Source organism: Bactrocera oleae, chromosome 6 (genome assembly GCF_042242935.1).
Source record: "Bactrocera oleae isolate idBacOlea1 chromosome 6, idBacOlea1, whole genome shotgun sequence".
In the NCBI taxonomy this organism is placed as follows: domain Eukaryota; kingdom Metazoa; phylum Arthropoda; class Insecta; order Diptera; family Tephritidae; genus Bactrocera; species Bactrocera oleae.
Window position 1 is genome coordinate 74,150,121 of NC_091540.1, and position 18,908 is coordinate 74,169,028.

Below are 18,908 nucleotides of genomic sequence, written 5' to 3' on the forward strand. Positions count from 1 at the left end.
AAAGTGTATATATGTATGTATATATTTTTATATTTATATATGTACATATACCAACATATCGAAATAATTTGAAAATTAAAACAAAAGTCAATTTTAAAGCTTTATACTCAGGGGAAGAAAACAATAAAAGTGTTGTACGAGCACGAGAATCGCGATACCATTCCTCTCGCTCCACCTTCTACATATGTACATCTCATCTCAATAAAAACATATGCTTATACATGCATATTAACCAGATGTGTAGATGTCGCTATGACAATACACAAAACCTTTAGTACCACTTTCTAGAAAAATTAAACTTAAATTTAAAATACAAGAAATTCTACAAAGTAATTTGCACTTCGATAGCAGGAGTCATACTAAGCAAGATTACTTTCACGTATTCATACAAATTTTTTTGACAGCAAAATGAAATAAGAAAGACTTTTCTTTTGTCTTGAACTAGCTTTGTATCGCTATTTCGGGCCCACCCAAAACTCATTAAGGGCCGTTTTCCAAGAGAAGGAGTCTTGGTTGAGTTAACCAGAACTTAACTTAAGGTTGGTTGCTAATCATACTTTGAGAAAACGGCCCTAAATACATTTTCTTTCTCTGATACGTGTGAATAAAAATTTCTCATACATACCGTATGTAAAGAAGTATTTAGTAAGAGAGTAGAGTAGGGTAAATAATAGATAACTGATCATTTATGACCAGTTTTTTTACTCATAAATAACGTAAAGGTTTCACATATGATATAATTGAGGATCGGGAAGGAGCTTTCATCGAAATTAAATTGCTTGCATTTTCATCCAATTTATTATATATTATTAGTAATATATATTACTAAGATAGAATCTTTAATAAACACACACTTATGTATTTATATGTCAAATCTTACATATATATGTACATATGTACACTACATACAATAGTGCGAAGGTATTCAACAGAAAAAGTAGAAAAACGAAGTCAAGTTAAATCAGAATAAAGACGCCAGATTTTCTACACACACACACCATACATAGGTATCATTGCCTTATCGGTACACTGTAATTGGCCACATTATTTTATTTTATTATTGTTTGGTTAAACATTGAACGCACGAGGTTGACCTATGGTTGGCTGATCAGTGGTCTTATCTGAGCGTATCTTATCTCTAACTTGTGACTTACAACCACACTTTCCATACAGTTGACAAGTATAAATTCGACACCCTCCTTACTTATGTACATAAATATATATGAATATATATGTATACATCTTTTTATGTGTAACCTCCATATCTAATCAAAGTAATATGTACACAATATGGCTTTAGCCGTTTGATATAAATTTATTGTACAGCCATTTAGTACTAATCTAAATATAAAGGAAACTAAATACACAATATTTATTTCCATGGATAATTTGGCCAAAACAAACACAAAATATTTTTCGTGTTTTTACTTAGATGGCGGAAAAATTGTGGATGTTATCGTCACGCCCCATCAAATAGAGAAGGAAGTGTTATTCGTACGACAACATGAAATGTAGCCAAAAATCTGCACAAAACCATTCAAATAAACCAGCGACCGACGTCAGTCAAAGATAATGCTATTCAGATCAATTAGTATCGCGGTTGGTTAATAATCCATGTCAGCCGGTTGCCCAGCCAGAGGAAAAAGCGAAATGGGCGAGAGTTTTGCACCCTTACTTAAAATTATTTGTTAATGTAAATAGATGCTTTGACAAGTGTTTAAAAATCTGATACAGCTGCAAATAAGTACAGAACGCATTTCATGCGAAATATTATATTATACTTACATCAAACAAAGCCAATAAGACAGCTATATAATGTACTTCACTCGGTTAGCGTCAAAATTCATTTTTAATTGAGTGAAATAAGTGTAAAGAGAAACTTAGCAAATCATTCGTTCAGACATTCCAAAAGGAAAAACATTAAGAAAAAAAGGTCCCAAATAAATTAATTACATGCCACATATGTAAATAATTAATAAAGGTTAAAATTGACCTTACAATTTTCGGTACATTGCATGGATTGAAGTTTTGAAATTCGGTATTGTCGATATTAACCATTTCCTCAAAAAAAAAATCGGGTGAAGTATTGAAAGTATTGGATGTACATCGTTCCATGTACACGTTTGTTAGAATAGTCCGTCATCACAACAGAATGCAAATAGTATTTTAAAAATTTGGTAACTTATAATAGTAACGTTTATTCTTGTTAATTACATGATATTTGACCCAACTTATGAACATATGCTTAATAAAATGAGTCAATGGGAAAACATTACTATTGGAGTCTTTTTTACCGATTTTTTCTAAAACAGAGTAAACTTCGATAGAATATCATTATTTAAATGTTCTATTTTTTTGTAGCACCACTTGAGGTATTTTTGATTTGTACTAAATATACATATTTTTTACGGACGGGGTCGAACCGCTCGGAAAAGGGTATTAGGTGAAAATCGAGTTGAGCGTATAAAGAAATGGTTAGTATATTCGTGGACACTTTGCGTCCAGAATATCTGTTTAGTATGTTAGGTTCACTTCTGGATAAGAAGGAGTCTACAACAATATCTAGAAAAAAGGCACGCAAAGATCACTCTGGTTTCACGGAGCAGCTTGAGCTCTTTATTTGCGATAAGTGGTGTTTGAACGCCAAGGACGCCATTCACTTGATGCTAAGTTCAAATATATAAATTGTATCCTATGGTTACGTAGGGAACAAAAATTTAATATTAATGCTAACTAATTTTTAACCTTATTGAATTCAGTTGATGCAGATATTAATTTTAACACTTAAAATACGGTGGCGTAATGGTTTTTCCAGAGAGTGATTTTATGTCGTCATTGAAATTGAATCATAAACTGATTGCGTCGCAGAAAACGTGACATTCACTTAATACATATTTGTTTGCACATATATTTACATCATATTTGTTTAAGTAAATTGAACATCTTGACTTCGTAATCATACCACGCAGGGTGAAAACTTCCCGTCATTTAAAAAACATAATTTTTTGGTAAAATTCTATTTTTTTATTCAACATAGTTTTCAACGAGAGTTAAGTACCGATTATAGCGGTCTTCCATTTTTTGAACATATTGCATTTGTTGACGAGCGAACTATGCGGGATGTGAAAAACATATGCGCATACTCAGTTGCATTTGTTGATGAACGAACTATGCGGCATGCGAGACCAAATAAATACATACATATGTATGTATGACACAACTATATATGCTTATGGCAAAGACTATTGCTCAGTCATTGATTTGTAGGCATTGGGCTAACGAAGCGTGATATCATCACTTGTTTTTATTGAAATAAGTTGCACGGTAAAATCCGATGATTGATTGAATAACTGACAATGTTTAGCATCTCACTATTCTTTAATATACATGCATAAGGGGCAGACATAGGTACTCTTATTCGTATTTATATTCACTCGCTATAACTTGATAATTGAAAGACCTTGCGCATGCGTTGGACATAAAATCAATAAAATAAAATACTATGGAAAGAGTATTCCGATAGATGTTTAAGCAGCAGATGTGTATTTAATTATAAAGCCTCAGCGTCAGAGTTTGCGCAACTGACGACATTTACAATGAAAGCCTGACATTAGTACTGAGCTTAAAAAATAAAGCATTATGTGGGACTGATAATGGTTTAATTATTATGAATATATTTAAGATGAAATCACTGCCTGAATAAACAAAGTTTTTTTAAAAATATTTTCTAAGGGGCAAGAAGCGAACAGACTGTATACGAGTATTTATGTTGGAATATTTTTCAGTTTTATTGTTAATTTTTTTAAATGTGTACAAGTATGTATATAAGAATATTGTCTTAATGGTCATTATTGTATGCAGGTTACATTGTTTATTATATTAGAGACAAGTTTTTTCAGCGTCACACAAAAACCCGTGTAGCTAATGAAAGTATGAATTCAAATGTTATGATTTTATTCAAATTTTTAGAAAATAGAGTATTATCTTTGCGATAGTCCAGCGTTCGGCTGGTTAAAACGCAATGGCTTCCACGGCTTTAAAAACACGCATTTAAGGGGTTACATGGGTTTCGTCGAGGAAAAACGCCCTATTTTCAATCGTTTTCTTTTGTTTGCATATAAAAAGTTAAATATTTTATTCAAACTTTTTTATATTCCGAAGATACATATTTGATAAAGATTTTGTGAAATTTTCAAAGGAAAATATTCAAAACTCGGTCATTACGACGTCATCTTCCGCGCCCAAGACCTTGTCAAGGATATCTTGAAGACATGTGTAAAATTTCATTAAGATCGGTTGAGTAGTTCGCGAGAAATCTTGACAACCGACTTTGAAAACACAGTTTCGAGAAAAACCCGTTTTTAGTTTTAAGTGAATATATACATGACCTCGAGCGCGCAACTTTTCAAAGCTGTATCTCCAAAACTATTACTGATATCAACTTGAAAATTTAGGAACATTTTCTAGACATGTTTTAAAATTAAATGAGAAAATAAATTTTTTTTTTACTATTCATTTTACAGTCAGTGGTGACAGTACTAAAGGATTCAGCCATTTCATTCTTACACATGTAAGCAATATACAATAATTCGAAGATGTCTCTGTTTAACAATAACAGTGACGGTCAGTTGACAAGTTAACTGTCCGTCAGTACTGACATAAAAAATGTGAGTGTATTAGTGAACCCATCAGCAGTTCCTTGTAGGGTAAATGTTCCATTTTTTACATGACAAAAGAACAAAAAAATGCCAACTAATTCATTTGCAATATATATTATTGAGCTTAACAAAACTGCTCGATTCATTATAATTAGTAGCAAAACTTGATTTTAAAAAAATAACTATCAAAAACGAAGAATAAACATCGCCTGTACAACTGTCACCCTTACGTTTTGAAAACGGAAGAAAATGTTTCACTTTTTTCAGGCTAGAAGGCACCATTCTGAGAAAAGAACACGAAACTTTGACAGCTCGCACATAGGGCAGAATAAATGCAACAATCTTGTAAGAAAATAAAACGCTATAAGTATTGTCGTCTCTACATTGTCCGCCATTTATGTATCGCCATTTTCTTTAACCCGCCAACATTCCCTATTGATCCCTGTACACATGCCTTGTGCACATCACTTGATACTCAAATACAGATCACCCCCTGCTCATTGCTATTGGCTCGTCATTTTAAATGAACCGTAATTGAAACAAATTTTCGTTTTATCATCAGAATTACGCTTTATTCACACATATTTGGTAGACAAAGGAAGTTGCTTACTGCTAGTTGATTCTGTATAACGAATGTAGGGAAGAACGCAAACTCTGATTAACGACAAGAACAGAAAGCGCCATGTGAATAATTGGAATATAAAACTAGAAAGGAAGCGATATATTCGGACGTAACCAAACATTTTATACTCTCGCAAAAAGGCTAATATACTCGTTTGAGATTTCCTTATATATTTTAATAATTAGAAGTAAAACTGTTGCCTCAGTTATTTACTGACAACACCATTTATTATATGAATTTCATCTATTTTACACATTGACCGATATTTTCGGTAAAAAGTCATCTATAGTCACTGTGGTCCACATAAGGATTTGAACAATTTTGGTTCGATTTACACAATTTTTGGGGTTTTACCCCGATACAATCATTGTTGCTTGAATTGCATAGTGGAAAATGAAAGAATTAGATGGAATTTAAAATGTTCTTATATGGAAAATAGGCGTAATTGTAATCCGATTTCGCACTATAACATAAAAATCTGAGAAGAATGTTATGTACCGAATTTGGTTGAAATCGGTTAAACAAATCCCAAGATCCACGGTTCCTATAAAGTCATCTCATACCATCCCAGAGATTTCACACATTTTCACACTGTCGATAAAAACATTTGTTCTCAGTGAATTTTGTTTTTATAGCTTTCGCGGTTTAGGAGATATGCACATTAAACCTATTAGGGGGCGGGGAAATATTAACTGCAGATGCTCCTCCTTAATGTGACCCTGTATACCAAATAACAGTCTTCTATCTTATTGTGGAGCATAGTTATGACAATTTATTTGTTTATGACTAATGTTGTTTTGTGGGCGTGGCAGTGGTCCGATTACGCTCATCTACAATACGTCTTACGGTACCAAGAAACATGTGTACCAAGTTTCATAAAGATATCTAAATTTTTACTCAAGTTACAGCTTGCACAGACGGACGGACGGACAGATAGTCACCCGGATTTCAACTCGTCTCTTCATCCTGATGTTTTATATATACATAACCATATATCTAACTTGATTAGTTTTAGGTGATACCAACAACCGCTAGGTGAACAAAACTATTATACTCTGTAGCAACATGTTGCGAGAGTATAAAAACTAGAAGTAATTGCCGGACACAGATGAAAATATGGTTGTCAACAATCGTTGGCAGTAGAGGATGTGTAGTATTCATATAAATAAATTATGAGTGATTCATAAAAAAGTGGGACAATTGCATTTAATAACAAAGCTTACAGAAGCTACCCAATATAATTAATATATTTTATGTGAGAAGGCAGCTACAACGAAACATTTAGTTTGCGATTGAGAAACAAAAATGATATACGGATATTAAAATTTTGACTGAACTCGAAATTCCCTTCAACTAAATTTTACTTTTTTTTTAATTTTACTCTGATTATATCTAGAAAAAATTAATACTTTATGTTACATAAGCACATTTGAATCAAATGTGTTTGCTCAGTTAGGTACAGATTGATTGTGAAGCATCTGCTCTCACCAAGAAATATCACTACAAGCACCAAATTTTTTTTCTCAAGTTGGTACATATGTTTTGAGAGCACATGCAAAGTTACAAGTCATTCTGACAATTAATACTTTGTTTACAAGCCATTTGAAGTTGACTTGTCAGAGTATTTTTTTAATATAGAAAAAATTTAATATCGCGCATGATTAGATTCTTTGTTTTAAAAAGGTTTGAAATCAAAGGAAATTTATGAACAATGTTAGAAGTGCATAAGGAGTCCTCACCTTCAAAACGCACCGTTGAATTTTGGGCTGGTGAATTTAAATGTGGTCGTATTAGTCTTGAAGACGATCCAAAAAGCGTGACCACACCAAAAATCATTAAACAAGTTCATAATATTGTTAGTGAAGCTCCAAGTTTGACGAAGCCTGAAACTGCTAATGCCATAGGCATTTGAGACGAACGAGTACTTCATATTTTACGTGAAGAATTACATATGAAAAAGCTGTTTGGAGAGTTAGTGCCGCACACGTTAACAATTCAACAAAAACTGGATCGAAAAATAATTTCTCAGCATAATTTGGGGTGTTTTAAGCAAATTAAAACCGATTTCTTGCGTCGTTTTATAACTATGGATGAGACTTCGATCTACCACCATGATCCTAAATTGAAACAAGAACGTTTACAGTGGTTGTTCAGCTCCAAAGCAGGTGAAGTCCCAACGATCAGCAAATAAGGTTATAGCATCAGTTTTTTGAGCTGCAAAAGGAATTTTGTTGACCACCGTATTCATAAGATTTGGCTCCCAGCGACCACTACCTCTTCAGAAACCTGAAACTATTCCTTCGTGGAAAACGTTTTTTATCGAGTGAAGAAGCTATTACAGCAGTAGACCGGTATTTTTTTCATTTCCAGCGCTGAAACTTTATGACTGTAAGTTTGATCAATTTTGCAATAAATAGGCAAGTGTTTGATTATCCAGATTTAGTTAGTTAGATACACTATAAATTTAACTTTATTCCTAATTATGGACATAAGTACGAGTATCTATATATGTATTTGAACGATTGATCTAGTATGTTAAAGGCTGGAATTTAGAACAATATGCATCGAATTCGGGGTAAAAATTGATATGGATGGGTGGAGGAGAAAATATACAGACATACGAGTATATGGGTGATTTCATCCAAAATTTACATTCAAAAATGTTTTTCGTGCAAAACATTTTTTAGTGTTCCTTAAAGAAAAATATTGGATTTATTTCGATATAATTTTCAAAATTTTGGAGTTATGAATTCGACGCTCGAAAATAGTACCTCTAAGCATTTGCATATATAAAGAAAAGTACCTAATATATAAAATTATCGTGTCACGGTGTTTGTTGGCAAACTCCTTCGAAACGGCTGGACTGATTTTGATTAAATTTGGTGTGCTTATCGGGTAGGTTTGAGAATCGGCCAACATATATTTGTCATACCCCTTTTTTTCTGCGTTGAAAAATACATACAATTTCAAATTTTCACACTCACACGTTCAACTCCTGATTTTTAATCGCCATTTTTATATTATTCTGTTCCATCCACAGATCCACAAGATGGCAATCGAATTTAATAATTATAGTATACTATAATTTTCTTGTATAGTTTAATCAACTAACGAAAACGGCCAACGTGTGTTATTCACAAACGAAATGGTGCTTGGTTGTGCTATAAATCTACCTAAAACTATGCTCACCGATTTTTTTTGAATTGTGTAATCACGCGGATATTTTTGGTGCCTTTGCTATTTTACATGGGCTCAATCGAAAAAATGGTTACCCAGCAAGCAAGGCACACCAGTTGGGTCGTGTGTATACAATCATTCCATGGCAGACTGACTTGCTTTTGTCTGCGACTGCTGTTGGTTAATGTCACCAGACCATTGTCATTTAAAGATTTAAAGTAAATGGACAACAGTATAAAGATAAATGCCTTACATTAAGCTTGCTGGAAGATGTCGCATCATTATACTGCACAGGAACACAAATTCGTCTACTATTTGCTATAGTACAGACGACATGTTTCCCGGCCCAATTGCAAAAATTCGATGACTGATGATATATTGTACCGAACCCATTATGCTGTCAGGGCACGGGAAAACATTTTTTTTCGAGGCTCCAAGTGGAACGGGGAAATTTAAAAAATCTTGAGTGGCTGCCAGAAAGATCGATTTGGCAGCAAAAAATGTAGACGTCAATGGGCTAAATTCAAAGATACAATAGTTGTTGTCATGGAACTTGTTGTCATACAAATTTTTCGATGCTGTTTGCGATGACAACGAAGTTGGGAATTGAGTTTTATTACACATTATTTTGGTGATACTTACTCTGTCTCACACTGTAAATAATTTAATATATATTTCATCTTCATTCCTCTTTCAATTATAATTACGTCTCCCAAATACTTATAGTGTTTGTTATTTTTAAAAATATTGTAGTTCCTAAAACAAACTATTTCTCAAATAAAATATTTCCTCAAACGACGTATATGGCAAAACAATCTGTGCTGGATCAGCTAGTTTCATTATATAAATAACTACTCCCGAGAAAGAAGTTCCGGCTACTTGTCGCGTTCTACACCGGACATTGCAGGCTCAACAAGCATTTATTTAACATGGACTTAGTCTCTTCTGCAAACTTCCGATTCTGTGACATGGAGTCGGAGACCCCAGAACATCTGTTAGTGGACTGCACAGCAGTCTGCAGACGCAGAGTTAAGGCCCTGGGATCCATGTTTCCTAACAGGGATCGCATCGCCTCACTAGCACCTAGCAGTAAATTGGATTTCATCAATATGCTGGGGCTAGATGAGTCGCTGTGACCTAGGGGAGGGCACAATAGACCATAGGTCGCGGTGCAAACCTCTATCCTTATCTATCTATTCTATATAAATAACTAACGGGTCTAATGTCTATGATTTTTTCTCAGCGTTCCAATACGTAATACGTTAATTTTATTTGACTTTTTTTTATAAACAAAATTTTAAATTTTAATATACAAATAATGTTTTTCCAATTTGAAACTATTTTTATTTAGTTTTTTTTTTATTGAAAAATGTACTTTAAACTTTTTAGATACTAATTTACAAGTTTCAGAGTGGGCAGTATAAAATTGTAATTTTGACAAATTTTCGAACTTTGTTTCTCGTGTTCGCTGCTAGCGCTGTGAGATTTTTTTCCACGCGTGTGGCGTTGTGGACGGAGTTTTTAACGGCCCATTCTCAATTTTATACAATATGTACATATGTAACTATATGTAAATGTAGCTAAAGTTAAAAATGTAAAAAAAATGTAACAATTTTTTTGTTTGCATGCAGCCCTTTTGTTATTGCGTGAATAAATAGAATTGAACAAAAAGTTAAATATGAATTAAAGCTATTTTGCCACTTTTTAAATAATATGAAATAAATGTGTAGAAACGAATTAGTGAAGTGTTCGTGGATATAAAGTGAAAAATATATTCAATATATATAAGTCAAAATATATAAATCAAAAAAATACATTCTTTAAATTGTTGATTTTTTTAACTTTCAATGCAATATAACCCCGAATTCGGGGGATACTATTCTAAAATTTACCCAAAATGGGAGTACCACCGAATCTAGTTTTTGAACTTACCGGATAATACATTCCTTGAGGAGGAAGAAAAAATGCTCCTGAACCCCACAGTTTGACGGTTTTATAGTTGCAGGTGTGCGTGCAGCGTATTCCTTTAACTACTTTTAAATTCAACAGTTTATAGTTGAATTAATAGTCAATTTTTCACCACGAAATTATCAGTACAACAGCAACAACAATAAAAGTGTGTTTACAGAAAACTATATTTGCAATTATACTTATTTCTTGTTTAATTGTAGTGCTTTTATTTTACTATTGCAAACTTTATTTAATTAAGAGAGTATTTTTGGCACATATTTATTTGAATTCTTATAAACTTTTCATTTATGCACATTACTACAGCTTTTATACTGCAAATGTTCTCAATTGGAGCACAATTCATTACTTTACATACACAACTAACGAGCAGTAGGAGAAAAAACTACTAAAACGGGTATATGCACAAAATTCTAAGAATGATGATTGATATCGGTACTTAAGAGTATTTTCAGCATACGGTTAGTGAATATCCTTCGCTTTAAGTACACTTCGTATACACTTGTATTAAAATATGACTATTAAAAGTGAATATTATACTGATAATATTAGTGTAAATGAAGATTTGAAAGTATAATACTTCAATTATTCCTATTCAAATCAATATTTAACAACCGGTAAGATGTGGGGAAACATTTTCTTTGGCTGATTAGAGTCTATTTATATACATACAGTTTTGTATTTTGATAAGCCAATCAGTTTAATTTTCGTTTCTTACAACTATCAGTAAATCACAGAATTAAGAACAGCACACAAAATAAGTTATATTTACTAGACAACGGATAAACTTTACTGCATTTTGATAGACAGTATGAAAACACGTATATGAAAGATACACAAAATTGCCAACCATTATTACCTTCACTCTACATTATATACTATTTTCTAGCATATCTGAACTGGTCTAAAATAAAAGCAATGATCTCGTATAAAACTGTTGAGGAAATCTAGCAATGGATGCCTTGAACGCTGCGGCAATGGCTACAAAATTGTGAGTATTGTGCATCGCACATATTTTTGCTAAATTTAGTTTCTCGCATACAAAACATACACAGAAGACTCTCATCATTGAGGGTTGTTGTCTTTTTTTTGGGTGCTTCGAATATATGGCCGGCTACCGATTCAACTGCTGTGCTGGTGGGAAAAATCGAATCGGTGAAACGCAACAAAGACAGCATCACCAAGTAATGCTACATATGAACATTTGGGATGAAAATATATAGTAAAGCAGGATAAAACATCTGAGAAATCATACAACACCGATAAATATTGTACGTAACAAAGCAAAACACTGTGCGTGAATTTGTAGGAAGAAGTGAGACGAGATAAATGATGCTACAAGGAGAGTGAAATATTTGGTGGATGAAAACAGAAGTCTGGTAAAAAGGTATGCCTAAAAGGAGTCCTATGATATACATTTGTATGTATAATATGGTATCTCAATGGCATATACATATTTTAGCAAAGCACTAAAATGTAGCGAATGGGGTATTAAAAATGCGCATATGTATATCCATACATACAAGTAAACGACACTAACGGAAAATAATATAGGCAACTATTAGGCGTATCTGGGATTCTAAAAAGGTTAATGTAAGTTATGCAGAATTTATTTATAGGCCTTTTCTGACTAATACCTTGGTGGAGGTAACGAAATATCTTTTCTCTTCCGGTTTATTGTTTTAATATAAGTACGAGTATATATATAACACGTTTTTCAGTCATTAAAAACATTATTAGTTGTACATACATACATATGTATGTATGCTACTTCTATTCAGTCTTCATTTACGCAATAATTGCGTCTACGAAAAAATTCGTATTGGTTGGCTTCCCTAATAATTATTATTTAATGCGGCATATATTTAAAATATTTATTTCTTTTAACATAATTTAAATTGTTTTCCTCCCGATATATTCCGTGTTATATTGAATTTAATATTAAACACTTTCTATTCGTTGTTTGTAAAATGCTTATTACTTTTTACGCAGATAAATATTCCAATTCTATTAAATCGAACTAGAAATAACGATCACTAAAAGAACTGCATCACTTTTAACCAGAGCCAATATAATTCTATTGCAGAGGATATTAAATATGCACTATTCAAAGATACACTGACTGCGACGGCGGCGGCAACATACATGCGAACAATACGATAGATAGGAAGCAATAGTATATAATATATTTTAAATGTTGCAGCACTGCGACAAAAATACAACTAACTTCTACCAGAGAACATACCATGCCTAGCCAGCTGCCCAGTTCGCCTTGTACGCTTTATTCATTTCCTTCACTCTACAAATATTCGTTGTTACTCTCTTCTCTCCTAACTGCTTGCCTCTTTTTCTTCATTCCCTATCGCATGACTTAACGTACTCTGGCTGACGGTCGACGTTCTCTGCTTTCAATTTATTTTGATTTCACTTTCGGTTTGCATTAGGAGTGTGTGCACCAGCTCTCTCGCTTCCGCAGCAAACAAAGCCAATTGAACAACAGATATTAATGAGAATACACCACTGTAACATTTCAAGCGATGGAAACAAAACGTATTAATCCGATTGGGTTAAGGAACATAAAAGCAGGGTTTCCAAGGTTTATTCAGAATGAATTTAAAAGAAGTTCCAGTATTTAAACCAGAGAGTAAATGGATCTTCTAAGTTCTCTGTTTAAACGACGGCAAAAAAATATAGTGCATCTAATTGCGCTAGTTAACAAATTTTGTATTGTAATGTACTTTACAATAAATATAATATCAACCATAATGGTATGCTGTTGAGGTGTTCAGTGAGCTTTCTTCATCAGCAGGTTTCTGCGCATGTTCGTGTATTCATATAATATTTACAAATTGATGTCTTCTGATGTCCTCTACATTTGTTCACTGGTACTTTTAAATATGTACTCTTATACTAATAATTTTCTTTAAAAAAGTAAAATTTTTACTGTTGCTACGTATTTTGTAAGGATAAAATATGTACATATATATAACTTAACATTAATTAAATATGGAACTTTCCCTGTCTATAGGACCTCTCAAAACTATTTAACGAATTTGTTTCAAATTAGTAACGAACAAAAATAGAAAATCCAAGAATTTGACACATATCCGCAGCCGTTTATTCTTGGATTAAAATTATATATTTACCATATGTAATTAACTATAAATAATCGGTTTCGACTATTTTTCTTATGTCATTTGTTTTTTTTTTTTTTGGTCTACTTTTATAAAAATATGTACGAGTACTAACGCACCATTATACCATAGTTAAACTTGACCACCTATCACTTCGAAAAGTCTATTTTGTAGAAAATGCCCACACTATTGGTAACGAGACTATAAAATCAATTTGATTATCCATAAAAAGGTTAGATGGAGTTTTAAATAGTTTCTATTATTTAAACAAAATATGCCAAAATAAATTGTCCAGTCACTTCTGTAAGTACAAAGCATAAACCCATAATAATCTTCAAATAGTATTAACTGAATTTTTGTTGTTGTTGTTGTAACGAAATATTTCTAAAACAATTTTGAAGAATGCTGCCGAGTTGACAGTCCTTGGCCGTCGTGGGAACGATAACTGATTTTATTCAGGCATGCAATGATTTGGGGTACTTTTTTCTGAAAACTTATTTTCTGTAAGAAAGTTTAAACTAGTAAAAGTTAGAAACATCTAGAACGATTGGGTATGGTGCCTAATAAAATAATAATATTGTTTAAAACTCCCAATATATGTTTATGAAACATCAAAGACTCTCAAATGATTACTGATTTTATTCTACTCAAGCTTGACAAACTCGAATTACCCGTAGTACTTCAAAATAACCCCATAATTTGCAAGATAATGAGAAAAATAGCTCAATTCCTCCATACTTATATATACATATGTATGGTATGCATGAATGCATGTTGCGGAAGTTTTAATAAAAATTTGAAAAATGAGAACTATTTTTTTTATTATAAAGAAATACACACCCAAATCTCCTGGTTTAACTCCTCCCATTCCTCATTCAGTTGCTGATTAAGAAGAAAACGTTGGTAAAATGAGTTAAAGTCGCCCAGTATGCTGCTAATATCAGCCATTTTACCAAATATTTACAATGCAACGAAATTTACAAATAATATCAAACACAATATAAATTTAATATTCAAATTTTACAACAAATCGAAATCACAACTCAAACAATGTAGTATAAAATAATAAAGTTAAATAAACAATTTAATTTTAAAAAATGCTCGTCCATTAGGAGCTACGGCTGAGTTGTAGAAATTAATAAGCAAAGCGGAAGGGAGACACGGAAAGCAATGAAGTTCCAATGAAAAGGAAAAGGAACCACAAACAAAACATATACAAAAGCTCTTGATGATAGCGACAATTAGATACATGGCGTTGCATATTGTTATTTTTTAGTTTTATCTTTCGTATATTTGAATATTTAGCATAATTTTTAATAATTTGAGTAATTCTTACTATTTATATTTACATATACAAAGTACATCATAATTGATTCATAGTTAAAGCAGAGAATGTTAATAAATATATTTTACATTTATTAACATTCTCTGATCATAGACACGTACCCACCTGTCGGTTATAAAATATAGCACCTATTAGTTATTTCCAGCGGAAAGCTTTTATTTACCATATACTGCTGTGTTGCCAGCGCCGCCAAATTATGATTAAATTACTCAATCTAAAGATGTATCATAGTTGTACTTAAAAGGCCAATATGTGAATTGCTCAATAAAATTAAATACCATAAGTTGCGAATATTTAATATGATCAGAGAATAAGTCGATTAGATGAACATTCAGTTTTTTATACTTTTATATATAGACATATGCACTAACAATAATCGTTAATTGCCACTTAATATTTTCTGACAGATTTCCCTAAAATTTTGAATTTGAGAATTACGGCTAAGATGTTAACGAATTAACCATGAATATAAAAATATTTGCTTTTAATTTCAGTTCTGAAATGCTATAGAATTATTAAAGCTATTTAATTCTTTAAGCTTCGTTATTGGTATTTGGTTATGGTTTAATCGCTGATACTTTTAAATGACATATGAAAACTTTTGATACAAAAAATTGTAATAATGAACCTTGATAGGTAAATACCTAATACTTAATATATTTATATTGTACCTATTATTCTATTTGATAGTTATAAAAAATACTAGTAGTGAAATATAATATAAAATAATATGTAACGCACCTGACGTTGACGAAAATCCGTAATGGATATGGACCCATTTAAGTCCATAGTCGACATTAGTGATTACGATGGATTTAGTTGATGGGTGTTAAAATTTCGCTGAATGTATCCTACTTTAATTTTTTACTTTCGTATTTATATTTTAAGTGATGCAATGCGATAGTAATCGTTTTGTTGTTTAACTTTCAATTCCAATTTATAATCATAATAAAGTTGCTTGGAGTTGTATACCTTTTTAGTCGTAATGTAAATTTCATGGACTGCGAACAGTGTTAAAAACCTCATTCAAAATTTTTTAATTCTTCCCTTCAATAGTAGCTTAATTATTTGGACGGTTTTATATATTCAATCTTCAATCAATACTTCTTACTTCGTAGAAGTCAATACTAATCTTGTATTTGACCATACAACGCTAATTTATATCTATTATATATAGTTGATTGTATTTTATTTTTCATCTTTCTTCTACGTTGGATGGTTTTTGCGGTGGTTTCAAATCAATAAACGATTGTAAAGTCGATATTCCTGTCAGTATAATTTAATAATAACATTTGATGAATCCTCTTGGAATCATTATTGCTACTTCCTCGGTTATGAATCAATTTGTTGTAACTAAAAGAAATGAAAACCAGAATAAAATAAAATATCTAAAATATTTCGAAGATATACATACGTTTATGTATTAATGAAAAAAATTTACTAAAATCAAATCAACACGTAGTTGACATATGTGAGTATCTCTTCACGGATTATATATATAAATATGTCCTAATAAGGAGATTAATTGATAAATAATACTTCAAACTGAATTAAGTTTTATTATTTTATCGAGTATATATTAATGGTGGCATGTGAGGTTTACCTCTCTATAACTACGCTGCAACATGTAATGCTCTCACACATAGTGGAGCACGTGTCTTTAATAACACACACAGTGAGTATCTCACCATTACTAATTTTTCCCAGGTGAAACTCCTAAAAGTGTACTAAAACATGAATACTATTGAGAGCTGAATTATATAGCTGTAATTGGATGAGCTCTGTAACACAGTGCTAACTGTTCGACGATTATACTATTCTGTTCTCTTTATAAATATTTATATTCCTTGAGTGTTTCCGTCAATGGTGCAACAATTTGTTTAAAAATAATTAAAATATTATTGTATACATACATACAAACATAAGTTGCTTTGCTTGGCCGAAAGCGGTCAAATTCCGAACATTGTTTTTTCTGACGAAAAATCTTGCCCAATTGAGCAATTTATAAACTTTCAAAACGATAGTTTTACTTGACCGACCGTTCATAATTTGAGTCATCGGTTGGCCACCAAGAGGCAATACCCAGCACAAGTAATGGTTTGGGCTGCTGTAACCGCAGATCGGCGCCTCCAATATCAATATTTTAAGGCCATAGTAAAGGCAAAAGGTGGTTATGTCGGGCAAAAGTGATTCGATTCTGAACTTTTGATTATTTTTACACATTCTGTGCTTTGAAATAAATTAAAACAACTATCCAAACCGAATTTATGGCCTTTTCAATCGGTTACACTTCGAGTGTCGGACCTTGTATAACAATTTTTTATTCAATATGATTCTTCATTTTACACTATGTAAATCAGGAACCAATAAATTTACCGGCACAGATAGTGTCTTTAAAATGTTCTCGAACATTTTTGAGTAATACCAAAATTTAGTACAATCAATTCGGAATCTTCCCTTAGCACCAATATACCGGATCTAGTGATTTGCTGATTGATTTTAAGCCGTTTATGTTGGTCAAAATATCAATATATGTGATATTTAAATGAAATTAAATGGACAAGTTGTCTTAAAAATAGTGTGGTTTAGAGCTGAATATGAATGAAAACGGCGTAGATCTTGGTTGAAACCTTATATCCGTAATATAATGATTTCCCAATTTCGTAATTGACTTTTTCCTCATATACCTAATAGACTTATATTCAATTTAGCCACTTTTGTTGAGTTTAAATCACGTGACCTGTATCTGACCTCTTAAAAAGTTAATAAGATACCAAATATAATTTTAGTTCATTCACGGTTACGTCATATAATGAATATTGAATTCTTTCGCAACATTTTTATACTCTCACCCCATGTTGCTACTGAGTTTGTATATTCCTTAATACCCAAGGAAGGTCGGTATTGCAAATGACCGTAATTGGACCACTGCCACTCCCATAAAACGCCATTAAACGAAAAATTATAAAGTGTCATAACTAAGCACAAAATTAAGATGCAAAACTTTAATTTGGTACAGGAGAGCAAGGTAACGAGGGACACCTGTGGGCTAAACATTTTTTAAAGTGGTTGTTGCGCCGTGCCCGCTGAAGCTAACTTAACGAAACTTGCTAAAAAGCAGTCTTTTTAGCACGTCTTCACACACTGTGAAAATGGATAATATATAATTAGGTAATAACCACGCCCACTCCCCATACAACGGTTCTGTTGAAAACTACTACAAGTGCGATAACTCCCTGAAAATATACGCCACAAGTATTCAATCTCACAATCAAGATGGTAGAGAAAGACTTTATAGAAGCCGATATAAAAATTGGACAACGGGCGTGGCATCGCCCAACTTTAGGTGAAATCTTATATCTCAGGAACTACTTGACCGATTTCAATCAAATTTGTTGTGTGAGGTTACCAAATATTCCTATCATACAAGTATATTACACTGTCAAATGGATGACCAAGCCTACTTCCCATGTAACAAACTTTTAAATATCTTCTGATTCTTTCACTTTACAGTATACAAACCAAACATCAATGAAGTTATCAGAATAAAACTTTGCACAAATATTACCCTTAACCTATTTCATCTTAAGCCCAAAATTGTCGAAATCGGATTATAAATTTTCAAGGACCCAGATACCAAATATGTGGACCCTAGTGCATATGGCTGTTTTCATGCCCTTGTCCAACAAGTGGGTAAAATCGGGTCAATATTTCTCTTAGCCCCCATATACCTAGTATAAATTTGATCAAACTTTTGGTTGACTTATACTGCATCTATAGGCCAATATGTAAGTAATCTTAATAAAATTCAAATATAAATTCTTTCTTATATCCTCTTGCCTAAACTGGATGAAATCAGGGCAATACTTCCCCTAGTTTAATATAACGTTTTGTTAACACCTGAAGGTGTTTCCCGGGCTTGGATCTTTTCAAATTTCGAGAGTATAAAATGCAATGTTCGGTTCCACCTGAACTTAGCCCTTCCTTACTTGTTTATTTTATAC

At 32.3% G+C, this 18,908-nt stretch overlaps 1 protein-coding gene across 16 annotated transcripts in view; it reads right to left on the reverse strand.

The window, feature by feature from the left end:
• Rbfox1 (RNA-binding Fox protein 1) overlaps positions 1–18,908 on the reverse strand; it is a 101,296-nt gene that overhangs the window by 80,438 nt on the left and 1,950 nt on the right. For 7 of the 16 annotated variants that reach the window (XM_036363771.2, XM_036363787.2, XM_036363788.2 and 4 more), the window contains exon 2: positions 15,646–16,257. In XM_036363771.2, coding sequence (XP_036219664.2) covers positions 15,646–15,702 — 57 coding nt within the window. In that variant the 5' untranslated portion in view covers positions 15,703–16,257. Of the gene's footprint in view, positions 1–10,389; positions 10,944–12,062; positions 12,355–12,406; positions 12,644–15,645; positions 16,258–18,908 lie in introns of those variants that run through there. The other 9 variants (XM_036363779.2, XM_036363776.2, XM_036363778.2 and 6 more) reach the window with 9 other exon arrangements.